Raw genomic sequence first — 22056 nt, 5'->3', positions numbered from 1 at the left:
TTATTTATTTATTTATTGTTAAATTTTTACCCTACCTTTCATTAAGAAAATCCCAAGGCGGCTCACAATAAAATTTAAAAACAAGTTTATATAAAAGACACATTAAAATTTGAACTAAAAAATATAAAAACAAATCTGATTTAAAAAAATTAAAACACAAGCATAAAAACAGTACAAAATACAAGCAGCAGCAGTGGAGACAATCATATAGAAGCCTGGGTAAAAAGCCACAATTTGACATGCTTCCTAAAAACTGTGATGGAGACTGAGGAGCAGATACCCCCCAGGAGAGCATTCCAGAGTCTGGGGACAGCAACAGAGAAGGCCCTGTCCCAAGTGCACGACAACCTAGCCTCCCTCATTGTTGGCACCCAGAGCAGAGCCCCCTCAGATGACCTTGTCAAGCGGGCAGCAAACCTTGGGAGCAGGCGGTCCCTCAAGTATCCCAGGCCCAAACCATTAAGGGCTGTAAAAGTCAAAAACAGCACCTTGAATTGGATCCAGAAACGAACTGGCAGCCAGTGCAACTTTTTCAGAATGGTTGTGATGTGCTCCCACCGGGCAGTTCCAGATAAAACCCTAGCTGCCGCATTTTGCACTAGCTGTAGTTTCCAGATATTCTTCAAGGGCAGCTCCATGTAGAGCGCATTACAGTAATCCAGCCGTGATGTGACTAAGGCATGGGTAACAGTGGCCAGATCTGCCTTATCGAGAATATGTCTACAAAAGTTTATGGAGTACAAAAACATTTACTAGCCCACCTGCTTATGCATATCAGTGTAAGTCTTTTATGGCACATCAACAACCTAAAAGGAAAACCCCCGATTTTCACTGAATTCTGCAAAAATCTCTCTATCTGCTTGTTTAGAGGCAAACCTTATTTGCCACAGGTAGCTTTGGAGAGTGGCTATTTACCTTAACTATCTGAAGAAGAAGGAAGCCATAGCCCACTCTGTCAGAATGATAGAGATCCCTGGAACTATCTGTTCTTTTGTATTGATCCTCGTCATTCGTAGTTCATTTTATTCCTACACAACCCTTGTTTCGTCAAGGCAGCTTTGTGTTTGTCCTTCCCCTTTTCTTCTCTCTCTAATAAAGAAAAAGAATAGATTAAAGAACTGACACCTTACCAAATCCACTGCATTGCCAGAACTTCTAGGATAGCCAAGGACTTTGAACTTGAACCAGTGGTCTAAGTGCTGAAACAAATGCAACGTAGGAGATTTATATCTGGATCTCTTAACTTAAAACACAGTGGAGGGGAGAACCTTGATTTGGATCAGAATAGCGCTGGGGAGTGAAGTATTTAGGTTTAGATACTTGTGTGGTACATTTTCCCATCTCCTGCTGCCCCCTCCAGCTGCTGCCCCAAGGGCTAATAGCAGCTTGAGCAATGGTATGTTTAGACTGAGGGAAGGGTGTGGAAGAGAGAGTTAAATATCCTCTCTCACAGCAGGGCTTTTCCAATAAAAATCAGAGTTTGCTTTGCCTGCTTTACACTTTTGGGGGAGTTTAAGGTAGGATATTTGATCATAGGTCTCCTGTTTCATGTCTGTTTCAGTCTTCATTTGAGATCTAGACAAGTAAACGAAATGGAACTGTGTATCAGCAGACCCCAGTTCCTCTTTCAGAGACAGAAGGAATGAGAGATCTACAGGGTTGGCTGCTATGGTTGGCAGGCAGTAGCAAGCCTCTGTACTGTACAGATCTGGTATGAATTATTGGAGCCCGGCTTCTTCCACTTGCTTGTTCCAGAGGCCTTAGTAGGCAGTTTGGTTTACTGTACTGTCTTGAAACCTATTCATGATAAAGGTCTGGACACCATTCCCAAGCATTGTTGCCATGTGTCTTCTATTTGTTTAAGCAGGATTTATGCAGCATTTGGTGGGATGTTCCCTTAATATGTTAATCTTTTTATTGGTTTTTATTGTCTTGTAAACCACCCAGAGAACTCACGTTTTGGGTGGCATAAAAGTGTGATAAATAAATAAATGAATCTCATTGGGAAAGTTTTTGTGAAAGAGAGAGGAGATTCCTCCTACTTGACCTCACTAACTTTGTCAGAAAACTTTCGGCCTCTGTTTATAAACAAACTACTTCTAGTACTTTCAGTAAGATATGTGTGTCTCTAAGAAAAAACAAATTGCCTTTAAAATCAATATAGTTTACCTCTCCCTCCTCGCAAAGCAAAGAAGGCTGTCATCTCTCTTTTTAAGAGTCTCCAAAAGCTGAAAAGAAATTAAAGGGAGATAATTTTGTGTGTGTGTGTGCGCACGCACGCACTTAATTTATTCTTAGCCTAGAATTGGTCAACCACCAAGTTGTCCAATTAAATCAAGATTCTGGGTCCTGCTGAAATTGACTGTATGAGTTCAGTATTTAACTTATGAAGAGGAAGAAGCATATTACAATAGTCCTGTTCATAGTTTTAGAATATCCTTGATGTCCTCTCCGTTGTCAGAATGTTTCATTGTGAGCAAGAAAGCCATTAACTAAGCTTCCATTCTGCTGTGGCATTTCCTCTTCCTTCAGCAGTATGCTCCCTATTCCCTCATTAACTGTGCAGCTTGCATAGCATCTACTGGGAAGGTGCTTTGTGAACATATCTGCCCCATACTCAAACAGCACAGACTACAGGATGCCACAGTAATTGGAAGTCACCCCCCCCAACGCCCCCACATTGATGCCATTTTCCTTCCTCCAGAGTTTGCTAGCTTGAATATAATTCTTTACTTTGCTGATCCTTATTTTGTATTTTAATTCCCTCCCTGCCACTAAATTGGGCTGCTTTGCTTGCGCTCCTTATTTTACTGCTGAAAGGCAATCTATAATTGGGGCTGGTAACATAGCATCCAGCGAAAGGATTTTTAAAAAATGTAGATTTGCTTAAAATAGTGTTTGTTTTTTAAAAGACCCTGCTCCTTTAAAGAGAACAGCTTTTCTCAGAGCATCAGCCTGCTCCCTGAGGACAAAGACGTTTTTGATTTGTGGGGCCCAGGCGTCCCTCATTTGTCAGGGCTCGTCCTTGCTCGCATTTGTACAAACCTGTGAAGTGACCTTTTAGGTCATATAAAATATCTTAGAAATCCTTTATGGTTAGTGCTGCCCCCTGTCCTAACTGCTGCCTTGCAAAGGGACATAGTGCGTGCCTGCTGCACAGCTGCAGGGCAAGCACTCTCTCGCGGCATAGGACAGACTTGTTATGCTCTCTTCTTTTGTCAATTAAACGGACTCTCTTTCGGTAGTGATGGCTCCTTTGATTTCTTCTAACAGGACTCATTTCTCCTGACCCCCTCTTCTTTGTCCTCTTCGAAGGGTGGGGGAAAGCTCTATTAACTCAGGAGGCCGAAGTCGAGCCGGGCTCGCGTCGGCTGCTTCTCATTCTGATGAAGAGGAGCTGTTCTAATATCCTTAATGCTGTTGTTGGCAGTCAGAAACAGATTCCATTATTGTCGATCAATGCAACCGCCATGTGGGAGGGGAGGGGGAGAGGGGAGGGGCGCTTCCTATTCACAGATTGATCAACCTGCCATTGCATGAGCAAATGCGTTGTAAGAAAGGCTGGGATGCTATTGTAATAATAGCTGGTACAGGAAAGGGACTGTTGGGGATGCAGGTCTCTCTGGTTGGTGCAGGATTTTAAATAGTCTTTTGCCTTTCTTTGAACAATTGAAAATCAAAACTACTAGCATTTTTTTTCCTTTTTTCCCCCCTTCAGAAGGAAGGCAATCATATATTACACTTTATTTATTGTTCTGGGTGGCTTGCTGATCTTTCCTGCACTGGGACTAGTTTCTTTTTGTATCTCTGTTTCCTCTATATTTTTCAAATGGTCTTCCTTTGTCCTTTTTAGGTTACAAGCCACCCCCATTACCTTTATTTTTGCTCTTCCTTATTGAGCTGAGAAAGTGGCACCAGATCTTTTCTCCTGCTCTCACCCATGCCTCCTTCATGAGAAAGGTCTGTCAGCTAGGGTCTTAAGAGCAGCGCTGGGTCACTTTTTTTGGTGCTACATTTTGTGCAGTCTGGTCAGTAACTTAAGTACTGGACTCCCCGGACTATCCTCACTTTCCCACCCTCCCTTCCCTCCTTCGTTCGGCCATTGTCTTCTGTATGGAAAAGTTTTCTGTCTGGAGAATGAGTTTCCTTTCTCCTGGGGATGCGGCCGAGTGGCTGGATAGCGGCACAGAAGATGAGAGAAGCCTCCTGTCATTTCTTGGTACGGTAGGCTTGGGGTTCTTCTTTCAAACACTTTATTGGTAGAGACTTCTTAGATGGGTTCATTTTTCAAGAGGAATTTATTTAGGCATGCTCTGTAGTAAGATATGAGTTTCAAAGTTTGGGTGCAAGTTAAAATTTCTTTAATAAAATAAATGCAAGTTGATGTGATAGATGCGCCACACAGCATTACTTACAAAGTTACCTTTTAACTATCTAAATACTCTGCTATTGTCCAGATCTGTTGGCCTACTGACTTGATCTCCTTCACCTGAAAAGATTGTTTTGCTGATGTATCAAATAAGGTCCCTGTTGCATTTTGCTTCCTTAACTGAAATGTTTGAAAGACCCGTTAGAATGCTACTCTTCAATATAACTTATCTTTTACATTCAGCAACTAAACTTGGGGAGCAAAACTGAAGAGTAAAGATAAGATAATTGAAGAGTAGAGATAATGGTTGATGGCCACTCTGGTAAACTTTCTTCCATAACCTAATTTTCAAGCAGGAAATTATTCAACTTGAGTGTTCTTTTGGGAATCATTAATAAATGTGTTGCTGGAAGATCAGAGCAGCAGCCATCCATCTAGTCCAGCAAACTCTTTCCAACAGGGGCCAGCCGGATGCTTCTGGGAACTCACAAGCAGGGCATGAAGGTGCTGCTGGCCTTCCTCTAGGGTTTCTTCCAGGATCTGGTATCCAGAGTTATACTGCTTTGTACATGGAGGTTCAGTTTTGCTGCTGCAATTAATAGCCACTGGAAAGTATATGCTGTATTACTTTCATTATTTTTATTTGCCAACAAAACTTCCTTCTGTGATTCACACTTTGGCTCCAAGGTGCTTGTCTTCCTAGAACATGAGTTTTAAGTCTGGAGATGCACTCTCAAGTAACTCTTGTACACAACGAGGCTTGATACGATGGTTTCTTGTAGTGTACCCAGCAGCAATGGCTAGATTATCTATAAGCAAATTGCATGGATGACACACACACATAGACAGTTCATGGTTAAATGTACTCACAAAGGCCATTCCAGAAATTGTCCAGTGGCAGCAAAGTGTTATGTCAGGAGTAGCCTGAGACCCTTAAAAACATTAAAGAGCTGCAAAAATACAATATATTTTGGAGTGTTACTTTTATATTCTGTTCTTTTCACCTCTTAGTTGGAATCTTTTTCAAGCTTTTTACTGCAACAGTGAAGTTTTTTTCTTTTCTTTTTAATGTCTTGGGACTGCCCAGTTGTAGACCGTATTACTATTACATGATTTTGATTCAGAGCAAAGGCTTATTATTTACATGGAGCACATCTGGAGGTTAGCACCTTTGATGCTCCTTAATTGTAGCTTTCTGAAATATCAGACTGAAACACAGGCATCTGATAGCTGTCACCATGACATCTTTTTATAGAACTGTAGCTCTTTTGACTTATATGCAGGATATATGTATATCCTTCTCTTTTTCCAAGGAGCTCAAGGTAGCCTGTATGAATTTCTTTTCACTTTATTCTCACAACAACCCTCTGAGACAGGCCAGACAGAGAGTGAATGTCTTTGAACCTGGTCATTTTATGTGATGTAAAGGAATGGGCCATATCTCAGAGACAGAGAGTTCTGGGTTCAATCTCTAGCATTTCCAGGTAGCAGGATATTGAGTAATAGAGCTACCTGTGCCCTAGATTTTGGAGTTGCTGCTATTCCATATTTAGATTAAGCCTCCTTCAGTTTAGGGAAGAGCCATAATTCAATAGCAGAGAGTACAGCCAAGCCAAAGTATCACAAAGTTTATACTTTGGAGCAAAGTAGTTCAAAAAATTTCCTTGGCCACTCCCCTGCCTGCACCCCACTTCTGCCTTTAATTTGTTCCTTTTGTGTCTGTTTGCAGACTTCACAACCATAGAAAAATCCAGCAAAGTGCAGGAAGTATTTTGTTGCCTAGGTAACACAAGGATGATCTCCTTTTTCCTGCCACCAGCATAATGGTCAAACTTTCCAAATCTTTGAAGCCCCCCCGCAAAAGCATCAGTGAAAGGGAAGTGAAGCAGCTATGTGGCCCACAAATGAGAGGACAAACCTAGGACTTGTTCTTCAGCTCAGCTCTAGCAGATAATGAGGTGCTTCACACATTTAGTGTGAAGCACCGGGAGGGTTAATGCAGGGAGAGTGGGCTTAGCCTGCTCTCCCCACACATGAACAGAGTGCTCATCCTGGGCAGCCAAAGCAGCCGCCCACACGACTACTGGCTCCATCAAGAAGGGGCGGTGGGGATCGGGGGCCGCCTGGCCCCCAGAAGTCTCAGCATGCCCCCTGCAAGTGTGTGGGGCATGCTGGAGAGACCCCTGAGGCCAGGAGACGTGATGGAGCCTCCCAGTCGAGGGTCCCCTTGTGAGTTGCTGTGGCATAGAGACGCACCGTGGCGTCTCACAACCCAAAAACCCGGGGTAGCAGAGCACTCGTTCCACTAACCTGGATTAAGTGGAGGAGTTTTTAGGTAGGCTAGCCACCAGAGAGCCATTGGGCCCCCCCTCATACCCGGTAGTTTTCACAATGGCGCAAAAGCGTACTGGGCTGCATTAGCCCGCGTTCGTGCGGTTGTGTGAATAGCTTCAATATGTTTTGTATGCACTAGCTCCCAGGTTCAGTCACTGGCATCTCCTGTTAAAGGATTGTGGGTAGCAGGGCTGGGAAACATCTTGAAGGAGAGTCACTGCCAATCAGAGTAGACAGTACTGGAATAGATAGACAATGTTCTAAGCTGGGGCAGAAAACTGATGCCCTCCGGCTATTATTGGCCTACAACTCCCATCATCCCTGGCTACTTGCCGCTGTGACTTAGGGATGATGGGAGTTTTAGACCAACAACAGCTGGAGGGCAGAGGTTTGACACCCCTGGCCTAAGACTGTATGTTAATAATGAGACTGGTCCAGTCCAAGTCCAACATTCTTATCACTATGCCATTCACATCAGTGTGTTATATCTTGGTTTCACTTAATTTGCCTTGCCATAATTTTGTTTATTTTAGTAATCCTCTTCACTAGTAGATTTGTGTTGGACTGCTAGCCATCCAAAATCTTACAGGATCATTGCATGCATTGTGAGGCTTTGAAAAAAAATTGTGTGTTTGTGTGGTGGGGGTGGCTGTGGGTGTATTTACCAAAGTATATTATGCAGCCTTCTTGATACAGAAGAATCATGTCCTGTCCATTCACATCAGTTTAAAAGTTGACTTTGAATATCTGTATGTTGATATTTCTGCAAACTGAGGAAGTTTGTGAAAGGGCATCATTATCTACTTGACACAAACTCTTTCTGTTTCTCTGTTGCTCTCTCTAATTCATTCTTTGCTTGACTTTGTGCAGGGCAGAGGTGCAGACAAAGGGAAAGCTTGAGGAGCAACTCGTCACAATATTTTTTGTGGGGAGAGAAATGAGACTTCAGGGGTAGAAAAATGTGTTTGGGTGATTGATGAGATGGGTTATTAGGTTTGTTGGGAGGAGTTGAGTAAAATGAGGGGGGAACTCCTCAAATGCTTGTTGGTTGCAGGGGGGGGGGGGTGGTGCCCCATACAGAGTCATATAGGACCAAAACTAAATGAAAACTTCTGTTAGGGGGTAAAGAAGTGCAGGCTATGAGAAAGTACAATTCTGGTCACCACATCTAAAAAAGGACATTGTAGAACTGGGAAAGGTGCAGAAGAGGGCAGCCAAGATGATTAGGGACCTAAAGCACCTTTCTGATGAGGCAAGTCTAGAACATCTGGGGCTCTTTAATTTAGAAAAAAGGTGACTGCGGGGAGACATGATAGAGGGCTATAAAATCATGCATGGTGTGGAGAAAGTGGATAGAGAGAAATTCTTCTCCCTCTCACATAACACTAGAACCAGAGATCATCCCATCAAATTGATTGCCAGGAAATCTAGGACCAACAAACGGAGGTACTTCTTCACACAACACATAATCAACTTGTGGAACTCTCTGCCACAAGATGTAGTGACAGCCAACAACCTGGATGACTTTAAGAAGGGTTTGGATAACTTCAAGGAGGAGAGGTCTATCACTGGCTACTAGTTGGAGGGCTATAGGCCACCTCCAGGCTCAAAGGCAGGATGCCTCTGAGTCCCAGTTGTAGGGGAGTAACAGCAGGAGAGAGGGCATGCCCTTAACTCCTGCCTGTGGCTTGCAGTGACATCTGGTGGGCCACTGTGTGAAACAGGATGCTGGACTAGATGGGCCTAGGGCCTGATCCAGCAGGGCTATTCTTATGTTCTTAAAGTAGATGGATATTCTTTCCCTCTATCTAGGAAAGAAAAGTGTGGATACACATGTAGCTTGTCTGTATCTGCAGCTCAGCTGAATCCTGCATTAAAGTAATCTTGATTAGGAGGGTTTTTTTTTTTTACTCATCATGTGTTCACACTCGGGCCCAGTTCGGGCAACATGTGAAAACATGACTGCTTTTCCTTAAACTGAGTTGAATGTCCAAACAGTAGCCTGACTTCTTTTTTTTACTGTAAACCTAGTTTGAGACAATTGTACATGTATTCTCAACTGAGGCAATTAGCTAATAATTTACTCAGCCATCTTTCTACATCTGAATTGAACTAACTCTGGTTAAGGAGAGCCCAAGGAGAACTCGGTTGGATGGCATCAGGGACCCTTTGAAAGGAAGCTGGATAAACACAACCACAACAACAAGAATAGAGCTTAACTGAACAACTGAAACCTGTGTTGGTTGTTTGTATGTTTGCATTACAGTAACTGGGTTCAGGAAATGTACCCAGGTTGAAAATAAATCATGCTTCAGCATTATGTCTGGAGGCTGAACTATGTTACATGCAAATCAATTATGTTGCCAAAAACCATAATTTTAGACCTATTGCCAACCTTCCCTTTTTAGGGAAAGTTTTGGAGAAAGTTGTTGCTGCTCAACAACAGAGAATCCTAGATTTCTTGACCCTTTTCAGTCAGGGTTTAGAGGCACAGCACAGAAATGGCGTTGGTCGCTCTGGTGGATGACCTCTATTGGAGCCTCGATAAGGGAGTGTGCCTCTTTTGGTTCTATTAGATTTCTCAGAGACTTTTGATACCATCAACGATGGTATCCTTCTGGATCATCTTTGGGGATTGGGAATCGGGGGCACATTTTTGAGCTGGTTCCATTTCTACCTTAGTGTATGGTTCCTGACAGTTTGCATTGGAGGTGAATGTTCTAGCCCATGGCCTCTCTTTTGTGGAGAGCTGCAGGGCTCAGTCCTCGCTCGCATGCTTTTAAACATCTATATGAAGCCACTGGGTGAGGACATCGGTTGGTTTGGGGTGAGATATCATCAGTTCATCAAGGGGGATATGATATACAATGAGTTGAAGAAAATTTTTTAAACGACATTTCTTAAGAGGTCAGAATCCTTCCTGCTGGGAATAACTGGAAGAGAGTTCTCCAGAAGAAATTTAACATTTTTTATATAAGCAACCACAGCAGCTAGGATAGTATATGTGCAGAAATTGAAAGACACTAAAATGCCCTCAAAAGAAGACTAGTTGATAAAAATTTTGTAGTGTGGAGTATGTATGTTTTGAATTATTATAGCAGTGGTTTATATGTATAGTTATTGTGAACTGTGCAGATAGGTAAGCAGGAAGTCAATATTTACTTATGTGTAGAAATGAATGTAATTTGAATATAAAGCTATTGTATAAGCCAATACAAACTTAAAATGCAAAGAAAAAACGATATCATCAGTTCAATTGTACATCACCACCCTGGGCCGATCCGGGGATGCTGTGAATGTGTTGGCCCAGTGTCTGGAGGCTGTAAGGGTTTGGATGGGCCAAAACAAGCTCAGGCTTGATCCCTCCAAGACAGGAGGAGTAGGAGGAGGAGTTGTTGTTTTATTCGATTTCCATACCGCCCTTCTTGCACAGAGAAATAATAGATAAATAAGATGGATCCCTGTCCCCAAAGGGCTCGCAATCTAAAAAGAAACACAAGATAGACACCAGCAACAGTCACTGGAGGTACTGTGCTGGGGGTGGATAGGGCCAGTTACTCTCCCCCTGCTAAATAAAGAGAATCACCACATTAAAAGGTGACTCTTTGCCAAGTTAGCAGGGATTGTTCTTGTTCCGTTCTCGATCTGGCCTGGTTCCGGCTTCGAGTGTTTCCCTTGATGGGGTCACGTTCCCCTTGAACGAGCAGGCTCGTGATTTGTGGGTCATCCTGGATTCATGGCTCCTGCTGGAACAGCAGGTGGAAGCCATGGCCAGGAGATCCTTAGCCCAGCTTCGTCTGGTGTGCCAATTGCGGCCTTACTTTGACCAGCAAACCCTTGCAATCGTAACTCATGCCCTCCCCCCCTCTCGGTTGGACTACTGCAATGCGCTCTACCAGGGGTTGCCTTTGAAGATGACTTGGAAGCTTCAGCCGACTCAAAATGCCGCAGCCTGGCTACTTATGGGCAGCAGAAAATATGATCATGTTTCACCTTTGCTGAGTTTGCTACATTGGTTGCCATTTTGCTTCCAGGTCCAAGCCAAAGTGCTGGTTGTCTCTCCCGTCCAACTTTGACCCACCCTGTGAGGTCATCTCAGGTGGGCCTTCTCAAGAGTTTCGGGTCCAGGGGAGGTGTGTGGGACCTAGGCTTGTCGGGAGGGCCTTCTCTGTTGCAGCCCCTTCCTTATAGAGCACCTAGCCTCCTGAGATTCGTAATGCCTCTTCCCTTTTGTCCTTTAAGAAACTTCTGAAAACTTATCTATTTTGCCAGGCTTTTAGTTTTTTTTCTTCACTGTTTTAATTTATGTAAATCACCTCGAGTCTAAGAAAGTCAGGCAGTCAATACACTTGCAAGCAAGCAAGCAAGCAAGCAAATTAATTAATTGATTGATTGATTACAGCATAAGAATTCATCCTTGTAATGAATTCTTCCCTTTTTAATGTTTAGGAATACCTGCCCTAAGTTGTGTCGTCATTTGTTTTTTCTTGCCCCTACTCCACGTAATTAGTGGGCAAGGACAGGGAACACCACAATGTGATGTCACAACATGGGGGTAAGTGGTGTTATGTGGACCTATTACTATGCTACGAATATTTGTACACAGTTTTTCAACAAAAATCCTCAAAACGGTTTACCTAGAAAAACAAATAATAAATGACTGGCTTAACCTACGCAGAGCATCTGCACGCTAGTACTTGATTGCTCCCCTCACCCTGTGCCACACACCCCTCACCTCAGAGATCTCTCCACCCTCACCTGAGCTACACTCCTGCTCCTACTCCTCCATCTCGTTGCTTCCATCCCCCTCGCCCCTCTTGGTCACTCCTCCATCCTTTTACTCCATCTCCCTCACCCCTCTTGGTCGCGACAGCAGCATTCCTGGTGCCTATTGGCCAAGCTGCTGCCCCATAGGAGGAGGAGCAGCAGTGGTTGACTGGGCCCTTTCTCCCTGCTGCCACCTCCATGGCCACTAGGGCCCAGGCCCATCACTTGCCTGCCCTACCTCTGCCAATGTCCTTGGTAGCCCCAAACAGCAACAGTGATTGACTGGGCCCTTGCTTGCTGCCAGTAGGCGCTACCATGGCAGCTCGTTCCCCTCAGGCCACTGACAGGCTCAGGCCCGCCCTGGCCTGACCTTCTTGTTCTCTTCCCCTCCCTTCTTTTTCTCTCTTTCTCTCTCCTCTACTTGCTCTTCCCCTCTGTCATTCTTTCCTTTCCCTCCTTTTTGTCTTTCTCTCTCTCTCTTCTCTCCCTTCCTGAGTTAACAGATCTTGTTCATCTTGTTTCCTCATCTAATATACAGAACAGCAGCCTCCTTCTCCTGAAGGGGCTCTTTCCTCCCTCACAACCCCTCTCTTCACAGAACCCTGGCCACTAACCTTTTATTTCTCTCTCTCTCTCTCTCTCTCTCTCTCTCTCTCTCTCTCTCATTTATTTATTTATTTATTCATTCTAGATAGATAGATAGATAGATAGATAGATATGCACACGCATACCTCTCCTCTACAATCAAGAACATCTTCCAACCAGTAACAGTGGCATTCCAACTGTCCTTAACCAGCACAGGCTCCTCCTTCCTATCTGCATATGGAATCCCCACTGCCCAATCACCATGGTGCTTCTGCTCTCACAGACTCCTCCTCCCTATCTGCATATGGAATCTCCACTGCCCAATCACCATGGTGTTTCTGCTCGTGAACTCTCACGAGAGCTGCCACGCACAGGATTATCCACGGGTATGCCTTAGAGAATTATATAGATAGAAGATAGATTGTTCACTATCCCAAAAGGGCTCACAACCTAAAATGAATTATTATTAATATTATTTTATTAATTCGATTTCTATACCGCTCTTCCAAAAATGACTCAGGGCGGTTTACACAGAGAAATAACAAACAAATAAGATGGAACCCTGTCCCCAAAGGGCTAACAATCTAAAAAGAAACATATGATAGATACCAGCAACAGTCACTGGAGGTACTGTGCTGGAGGTAGGGCCAGTTACTCTCCCCCTGCTAAATAAAGAGAATCACCACATTAAAAGGTGCCTCTTTGCCAAGTTAGCAGGGGTCATATAAGGCATTAGTTCCCAACCTGTGGTCCAAGGGGGTACTGCATGTGGTCTGCAGTGTGTGTGTGTGCGCGCGCGTGCAGGGGGGGAGATAATGCAATTATCGTCATCACCCACCTTCTCATCAGGTAAGTGCAGAGGTGCTCTTACCCCTAGACTTCTGGGTCGAAGTCCAGGGCCTCCATAGCCCCTGGGGGGGCCCAAATACACTATTAACAGCCCCTGGAGGGGTCCTGTGCTGGGGTTGGATAGGGACAATTGCTCTCCTCCTGCTAAATCTAAGTGAATCACAGTTAGCAGGGGTTCAGTTCCACCCTGAACCGGGCCAGGGACAAGAAACCAAATTATTCAGCTAACGTTAACAATTTATTTAATTGTTGCTAATTGTAGTAAGGAGTGTGCTTTCTTCTCCCCCACACACATCTTGGTTCTCTCTGTTACTTATGGGCTGTCTCAAACAGGCTTATTTTCTTTGAGGGAGACCTTATTTGACATTTTTAACACTGAACAACACTGCTTTAGGCCACACCACAATACCAATAACACAGAGCAGGAATGGTCCTACAGAGGATAAATGCCCAAAGGAGTCCTCCTTTGCTGTATGAATTATACCTTGCTTTCAAATCACCAGTGCCAATAAAATAAAAAGTCTAAACCATATTAAGCCTTTCTGAGCTGTCATCTTTCTTGTTGGGAAAGTTATGTGAATTGGGAACTCCATTTGCAGAGTTGTAAAAAACACGAGTGCATTTTTAAAGATTTTGCACATGGGCTGTATGTCTAAATTATTCTTTCTGCTATTCCAGCCATATAGTCTCATTCCAGGGTGGCTTTAGTGTTCCTGGGCAGAAGGTTACAACAGCTGTATTTCATCTAACTTAGTGGGAAACAAGATACACAAAAAATATACTAGACACTAAGGGCCTCACTAGATGAGCCTGCGTGGTATAGTGGTTAAAGTGCTGGACTAGGACCGGGGGGACCCAAGTTCAAATCCCCATTCAGCCATGATACTAGCTGGGTGACTTTGGGCCAGTCACTTCTCTCTCAGCCTAAGCTACTTCACAGGGTTGTTGTGGGGAGAAACTCAAGTATGTAGTACACCGCTCTGGGCTCCTTGTAGGAAGAGCGGGGCATAAAATGTAATAAATAAATAAATAAATAGATGTCTCATAAAGAGATCTGTGAGACATCTCACAGGATCGCTCACTCTGTTTTTTAACTGTACTAGCAGTCATGGTGTGACCAAATCTGATTGGAGCCATGATGCTGAGGGAGATACCTGTATGAGATACCCATGAGGCAAATAGCAGGGTTTGGGTGGAAGGACCGGGGGAGGTTCCAGTTTCATCAGGAAAATAGCACAGGGGCAGACCCCCTCACCCAGCACCATCATCCTGATCGGATTGAGGATTATCCTCCAGGCCAAAGCTGCTGTGTTCAAGCTTGAAACAACAACAGATCCTGTTGTTGCTGTATGCCCAGGGAGATCTAAATGTCTTGGTCATTTCTTACATGTTGTGCCATGCGATATTGTTGCTAGGGATGTGCACTAATTGTTTCTGCGGGGTAGGGAGTGGTACCTTTAAGCACGAGTAAAGCCAGTCTGTACTTGCGCCTTCACTGCCCCACTGCATTTTCTGGTGCAGCACTGCGCCTCTCAGAAGTCCACTCATGGCTGCGTCCATCTGTGTCTGTGTGGCATGGCAGTGGGATGCACATGGCCACCACGCATGCATGGCAGCCATGTTGTGTGGTCAGCATGGTGTTGCTGACCACGTACATAGCCAACATGCATTCACGGTGGCCATGTGTGTCCCACCGCCATGAGCAGGCTACAGGGTGAAATGCTGCAGCTGTGCGCAGACCTCTGAGCAGCACAGTGCCACACTAGGAAATTTGGTGGGATGGCAGAGGAGCAGGTAAGGACTGGCTTTACTCATGCTTAAAGGTAGCACTCCCTGCGGTACCGAAATGATTCGGCTGACTGCACCAAAGTTATTTGGTGCATCCCTACTGGACACTCTGATCTGATTCATGCACATCCCTAATAGTTGTAGCTGTTCATGTGTTTAATCTGAATTGCAGCTCGTGTGTGTGTGTTGAATCTTAGACTTCGCCACAGACTACCATGAATGTTTGAGTGTTATAGAACAAGGATTCTCAACCTTGGGTCCCCAGATGTTATTGGACTTCAGCTCCCATAATCCCCAGCCCCAATGGCCTTTGGTTGGGAATGATGGGAGTTGAAGTACAACAACATCTGGGGACCCAAGATTGAGAATCCCTGTTATAGAAAAGGTTATGATCATGTCTTATTGCTCCCCACAAATGTAAATGAGTGAGCTAGCCTGCCAGAGCTTTGGTCAGGAGAACAGTGACATGATTAGCTTGCAATAAGCATTGTTGTCCTTTAGCGATTGAATGGAAATAAGTCTTCATATTTGAAGGACCAAGAGGCTGATCTTGGGCATTTTTATATTCTAGGGGAGAGTAAAAGGTGCTGTCTCTTTAGCCTCCATGCCAAATTCTAGGACTCCTAGTCCATCCTGCTTGCTCCTGTTGTTTGCTGGGCACTGCTGAGGGCCTCTTTTTCTTGCCCATCTTATAGCCATGTGAGTAAGCCATCCTCGCCTGGTGTCCTCACTTTGCTCTCTCCACTCTACAACTCTGCTGCTCCTTGGTTTGGTCTGGGTTACAGCAGCTTGGATCTTGTTGATCCATCCCATGCCTCACCACTGCAGCTGCCTCATCAGGCCATGTCCCACTTTATCCTGCTGCTTTGGGGATTATTTGAACCTTGTCTGGCCCTTTCTTGGCTCCTTTCTCAGTCTCTCTGACAATCTTTTGCCTGCCTGAAATGAAGTGCTGCTGAAATGTAGTAACTAAGAGACTAATCTGTAAACAAAAGTCCTTGGTTCAAGTCTCACCTCCAGCTATGACCTCCCCAGGTGGTTTTAGACAAGCAGCTACCTCTCAGCCTCATTTTCACCCCTGTCTATAATGGCATAATAATACTGGCCTAATTTACAGATTTGCTGTAAGAATTATTGAGAGAAGGCGCATAAAATACTATGGTTGTTTTTTTAAAAAAAAACCACCTTTAAAAATCCACTATTAGTATTATTTGCCCTGTATGGTTATTAAGAAAGGAAGGGTGTATGTATGACTTGTCTTTGGGGAATTGTGCTACTTGTGAATCATTACTTGAGCTTGTTTCCTACTTACCAATGTTATTTAGCAGCTAAGTAAATAATGTATTTGCAAAATATTAATATGTATCACTTTGTGTTTCCAGAATGACTGGATGGGTATGTTTACATGTTTGTGGGGGTTGGGGCAGAGGGATCCCATTCGCTTTTCCGCTGAAGAGGTACAACAGATTAAAGGTTCTGAGCTCTTGTTGATTCACAAGTACAAAGTGATCTGTGCCTTGGCCGTGGTGAGTGACTTTGTGCATTGAATTGTGGTGATTTAATATTTAAGAAAGAGATGGGCATTGATTTTTACAGCAGGTGAAAATAATGCAAAAGCACTATGCAGCACGCATGGGGAGGAGAGGAGGGCAACAATCTAATTTTGGCCTGGTGGCAACCGTATAGATTTTCCACCCAACTCAGCAGAAAAGCCATTTTAAGGGCACAGAAGCAGCAGCTGCAGTATTTCAGCATGTAGATGATGTGCAGCTCGAAGTACCTGGGACAGCTAACTGCAGCCCCTTATTTTGCTATCCCTGATCCAGCAAATCCGATCTCAAAGTTCTCTCTCATCTCTTAGTTGTTTGGGAGCATTTTCCTCCTCTCATTAATTCACTCTTGTGGCCTTTTCTGAAATCTGAAACTCACAGTCAATCCCAGTCATTCATATCAAGGTCACTTATTTCTGGTAGGTGGGAGTTGTGAGCAAATATGAATTTTCCTCTGCGCCCCTCTTAGCTTAGTTTAATCTAGCTCTGTTTTCCAACTCTTGATTGTCTGTGGCTGAGAATAATGGGAGGATCCAGACTTCTTTTTCTTCATGTATGACTCGGCAAAATCCAGCAGACTTTGAGGATGGGGAGAAATGTTATTGAGTGAATGGGCAGCGGGACAAGCTTGACCTTATTGCAGGACTTGATTATGTCTGAGCCAGTAGTAAAGGCATATGTTTTGGTCTCTTCTCTTCCAAAGAGACACTATTTTTTTTAGTTTCCCCCAGGTTTTTTTTTCCCCAGAGGGAAAATGATGGTTGAGATCTTATGCAATGAGCTGCCTACATGAGTATTGGCTTCTTTAAAAACTAATCAGGGAGTTAAGGCAATAACTTGGGTTAAAAGTAGCAATCTGTGAGACTCCCAAAGTGGTAATCCTAGAACAAGGAACTAGGAAACAGCCCATGGGTTGTGGAGGAAAAAAGGAATACTTCCCTGTGCTCTTTGCTGGTCTATCCCGTAGGGTTGTTTGAAGATGGATTTTTGTTGCAGACTTTTAATAGATTTGTTCTGCATAGATAGGTATGTCTGCCATTTTAAACTGGGCATCTTGCTCATTTCTTGATGTGGCATTTGTTTGCTTTTCTGACCAGTTTTGTAGATTCTTCCAAATGTTGCCATTTGTCTTCTGTCCCCTTTTTGCGGTTTGTGAGAGGGTTAAGGTTGTTGCTCACATTTTAAATGAGAGAGGCAGTGCGCTGCAGAAAGGCAGTGTTAAAGCTTTTTAACAGTTCAACAGGATCTGGTTTTCTTCTATCTTTCACGATGTTCAGTTTTGTTTTCTTCAAATCTTCATGGATGCATTGTGCAGTAAAACTCGTAGAATCAGAATCTGTTATTGAGAAGCATCACAGGGAGACAATGCAGCGAGATCCGTTGGTGGAGATTTATTGTGCTTATTTTTTGGTGAAGAAAATGCTGCTCTCTGGAACCCGGCTGGTTTGTGGATCTCCTTTGATGCCGTGGATCAGGATAGATAAGGAAATATTCTGTAACTGAGAAGAGCTGGCCATTGGGCGTCTCTTAATAGCCTGAAAGTAACTGATGAGGAGGATGTGCGTTCTGAACGATTGATTGAATAGCTGCAGTCTTCTCTCATGCATTTCCTCCTTGCTCTCTGCAAGCTGTAGAGAAGGGAGGGGGAAGAGTGGGAGAGAACCGGCTTTTTCTTAAGTGGAAGTAGCACGGATCCCAAGGGCCAGGAGGGCAGAAATGGAAGTTTAAACTGCATCAGTGTCTTGAAAGGAGAACAGCAGGAGTCAAAAAATGCCAGCCTCCAAAGTCATAGTTTACTCCCTTCCTTTTCAATCCAGAAGATAACAATGGACTTTTTCTTAGGATGTGCTTTTTTCCTCTTCTATGTGGAGTATCTTTTAGTTAAGCTGGATTCCTTTAAGCTTAGGTTTTTGATCTGGAGATGGGCAGCAGTTGTGATAAAGGTATATATGTATTTTCTCTCAATACTTTATGTACATATAATACTAAGAAAAATCAGGTAAGAACTTTTCTTCTTTTTCTAGGCGGATTTTTGTGGTTACAAAGTCATAGCTTAGGTCATGCTGTCAAAACAAGGAAAAAGTGACCTATTTTTCCTATCTGCAGAGATGTGTTTATATTAACCACCATCAAGTGTGTGAATTTGTTGATGGCCTTAGACTCTATTCCTATGCATCCATACTTTGGAGGAAGTACTACTGAATACAGGGGGTTTTTTTTGCTCATGAGTAAAGATGCCTAGGACTGGGTTTGTTACTCTTTGAGACAGCAGTTCAGTCCATATAATCTGAATGAGACTGAACTTTGACCTCTGTTAAATAATGTTCACTGCTGCTTGATATTTTGGCAGAATTAACTCTTTGTGTGCCTGGCTCTAAGCCGAGTACTTCTGAGCTGCAGGCAATTTGTATGTGTTGCAACTTTGCCAAGTGAGTATTGAGTTAGTCTTTTAAATTGCCTGCAAGTCAATCACCCTATTTAATCCTTGTTTTGCAAATGTGGCTACAGTTTCCACAACTTTTAAATAATAAGAAATGACACTTACATTTTTGGGTGAAACTTGCACTTAGGAATAGGGAAAAATCTCCTTTCTCTTTTTCTCACCGGTTTTCGTTTTTCCTTCTCCTTCACCCTTTTATCCCCAGAGGTCCCAGCAGAGAGATCTCCTCGAAGACGGAGCATCTCAGGGACCAGCACATCAGACAAAACCAATCCCATGGATGCACCAAACACATCTCCATTCAAAGTACCGGTAAGTGCTCCTTTCCTTAGAAGGAGGGATTTGCTTAATTGACTACAAAAGGCAGATAGGTTGTCAAAATTTATTAAAGAAATATTTGTTTTGAAGGACCCCAGGTTTATCCTTGGTTTTCTTGATGCTTGACTAAAGATCATAAATGCCTTCAAACTATATAAAATGTTTGTCTGTGAACTTATTTCCATATTGCTGAAATACTTCGGATGTTGCTATATCATCCTTTAAGTACACAGTTAGCCTCTTTGCCAAATAAGAACATGAAGGTAGACCAGATTACACTTCCCTCTTCCTATTCAACTATGGGATTCACTTGTCTATTTTTTCCATTATGAGGTGATTCAATGTGAAAATAGGTTATGAGAAAAGTCTTGTGTATGCTGGAACTGAGCTTTCATAGGTTCAATAAACCTTAACAATCAGGTTTGCCAAAGTCTTGTCAGCCTATGATCCTAAGATACAGGAGAACCTTGCCATTCGTGGATCCAACATGCACGGTTTTGCATATCCATGGTCAGGTAATTCACACCAAGTCTCAGCATATGAGGAATAAAACAGTTCACAAGGGGTTAATTCCATGTATCTGTGGGTTTGAGGTGGCTTGAAATGCCTTTGAGGTCATTTCCAACCACCATTTTGAGGAGAAGAGACATTTTGTGGCTCATTACACAAAAAATAACAAATACCCACGATTTTGAAAAACACCCACCCACCCCGGATTTGGAACTGTTGGGGAGCATTGCTGAACACCTGGAGACCTACAGAGCATGGTAGTAGGGCCTCTTTTCGCCATTTCCTCAGCCTCCTGGAACCTAACCCCCTGAGTCCCATTGACTTAATGACTCAGTTCTGTTATCCGCTGTTGTAGCAGAGAACAGAACTCCTGCAGCTTCCAAGGTTCTCCTGTATGTTGAGATTTGGAAACTTCTCATGGCCAAGGTCCAGGTAAGAACACACACAAGGAATAGCAAAAATTATCTTCAGTGTGGGGGTGGGTGGGGGCGGGGGGTGGGAACAATCCCATGAATCTAATGCCATTTCAAAGGCACTGGAACCTATCTTTACAGTCTTGTATATTGGCTTTCAGTTTGTAAAATGAGCTCTAATGGTTAGTTGTAAATTATTTGCTAATCTTAATCCAAAAAGCCTGGATTTTCTTCTCAGCATTTTTGACAGTAATTGGTGGACCAGAATTGACATTGCAGCCATTCTCAGATTTCTGTAGCTTTTCTGTTCTTTATTGTAGTTGGAGAAGAGGACTTGGTTACAGCACAAATCAAATTAAAGCTAAAGTGCTCTTTAAACAGTACACCAAGCAGAGTTACACTTTTTAAAAGGCAGCATTCAGTTACAATATTCTAAATGGTTATTTTATGATTCACTTAATGGTCGGTAATAAACTGGGGAAAGGACTCTTCAGTTCACATAATTTTGGTATTTTTCTGTTTGATTAGCATGTCTTTTCCAGCCTGTCTTTTGTCTTCCATCCTCTCTTAAAATTTTGAAATATTAAAAATAGTATTTTTATTTATTTATTTATTTATTTTGCTAAGCATTGTTACAGGCATTCTTTTCTGTTGGGGCCCTTTAAAAAATGTTGCTTTCAGCTTATAGCAGAATGGGTCAACATTTAAAGAAAATAGGCATATAAACTAAAATTTGTGCCTTTTAAAAATTTTTTTTGTAAAAATGAGTATTACATGAATTGAAGTTCCATCTCAAACAGATAAAACACTCAATCTAGTTCAAATACAATGGGAAACCATGGTTTCCTGCTAACAAGAACACACTTCGACAACAGGTGTGTTGTCAAATATCCGGTCTGATGTTTCTGCCTCCTCTCCTCCTCTTTTGCAAGTGATAGTAAGATAGTGAAAGCTTCCACTTGTCATTTGAACTAAATCACAATTCCATGCATTCTATGGAAAAACAAACCAGGATCAAACTATGGTTTCACTATCTTTCTTTCACAGCAAAGGAGAAGGGAGAGGGAATCACTTTATCTCACCTCTCCTCCATACGTTCTCTTCTTTTTTCAAAATCCAAGTAGAGAAGCAGTAGCAGTGCAAGTGATGTGCACTACCACAGTAGAGAGAGAGAGTTTGCACACTGCCTGGGGCATTTGGTGTGGCAGGGCAGTGCAGTGCTGCATTGCCTCAGACACTAGGAGGACTTGGACTGGCCCTGGGTGGACTATATGTTAGGGATGTGCACAAACCTGTTCAGAGACCCTTTTATGGGCCTCCAAACAGGTTTGGCTGGTTCAAATAGTTTGGCAGTGGGGGTGAGATAACTTTAAGGGCTGGGGATGGTGCACTTGCCCCCCCCCCCCACCGCTTTTCTCCCACCAGCGCTGGCTGGAAAACTGGTCCAGCGGGGCGGCAGCATATCTCCCTGCCGCCCCGCCCACTCCCATTTGCACCCTGCAAAAGAAATGACATATTCAGAAGAATCAAGGACATTAAATTCCCTCTCTGCCACCTACTCTCTCTGGTGCAATGTAGGGAGCCTCATAGAGACCTCCCAGCCATAGCATCCACCACTCACTCTGCCAGATAAGTGGCAAAGGAAGGTGGCAGTGGGACAGGGCTCACAAGGCATCCATTGCCTTCCCAGCAACATTGACAGTGCAACAGGATCCAAATTTTGAATTGGGCTCGGGGGGGGGGATTATTATTTGGGGTGAAGAATAGTTCAGTTCATCCTGCCCATTTTCAAACTGAGCCAAAGGAGGTTTGACCATCGCTAGGCAAAACACAGCTGTCTGTGTATATATGATTAGTCTCAAAAGAAAATCTTGCAATCTTTCCCCATTGATTTGGAGGGATTTTTATGTGAAGTTTATCATTATTATTGTTATTATTGTTATTGTTATTTATTTACACAGTCAGACAGGTGTTATTGACTGGTTTGTTTTATCCAGACATCGAGTCCTTCCCAAGGACCTGGGATGGCTGAATTTTATTGTCAATGTTGTTGCTGTTGTTATAGATATCGTTGCAGAATATAGGCTGTTCCCAGTAAAGTTGCTTTTTGTAACTGGCTGATGGTGATTTCTG

General features: G+C 43.3%; 1 protein-coding gene across 8 annotated transcripts in view; it reads left to right on the top strand.

Annotated features, from left to right (window-relative positions):
• The window catches only part of RASAL2 (RAS protein activator like 2), a 358844-nt gene that overhangs the window by 241608 nt on the left and 95180 nt on the right, over positions 1-22056 (top strand). For all 8 annotated transcript variants that reach the window (XM_053249711.1, XM_053249709.1, XM_053249708.1 and 5 more), the window contains one exon: positions 18888-18994. In XM_053249711.1, coding sequence (XP_053105686.1) covers positions 18888-18994 — 107 coding nt within the window. The remainder of the gene's footprint in view (positions 1-18887; positions 18995-22056) is intronic.

This window comes from Hemicordylus capensis, chromosome 4 (genome assembly GCF_027244095.1).
Source record: "Hemicordylus capensis ecotype Gifberg chromosome 4, rHemCap1.1.pri, whole genome shotgun sequence".
NCBI classification, from domain to species: domain Eukaryota; kingdom Metazoa; phylum Chordata; class Lepidosauria; order Squamata; family Cordylidae; genus Hemicordylus; species Hemicordylus capensis.
This window is presented reverse-complemented; position numbering and strand designations above follow the sequence as displayed.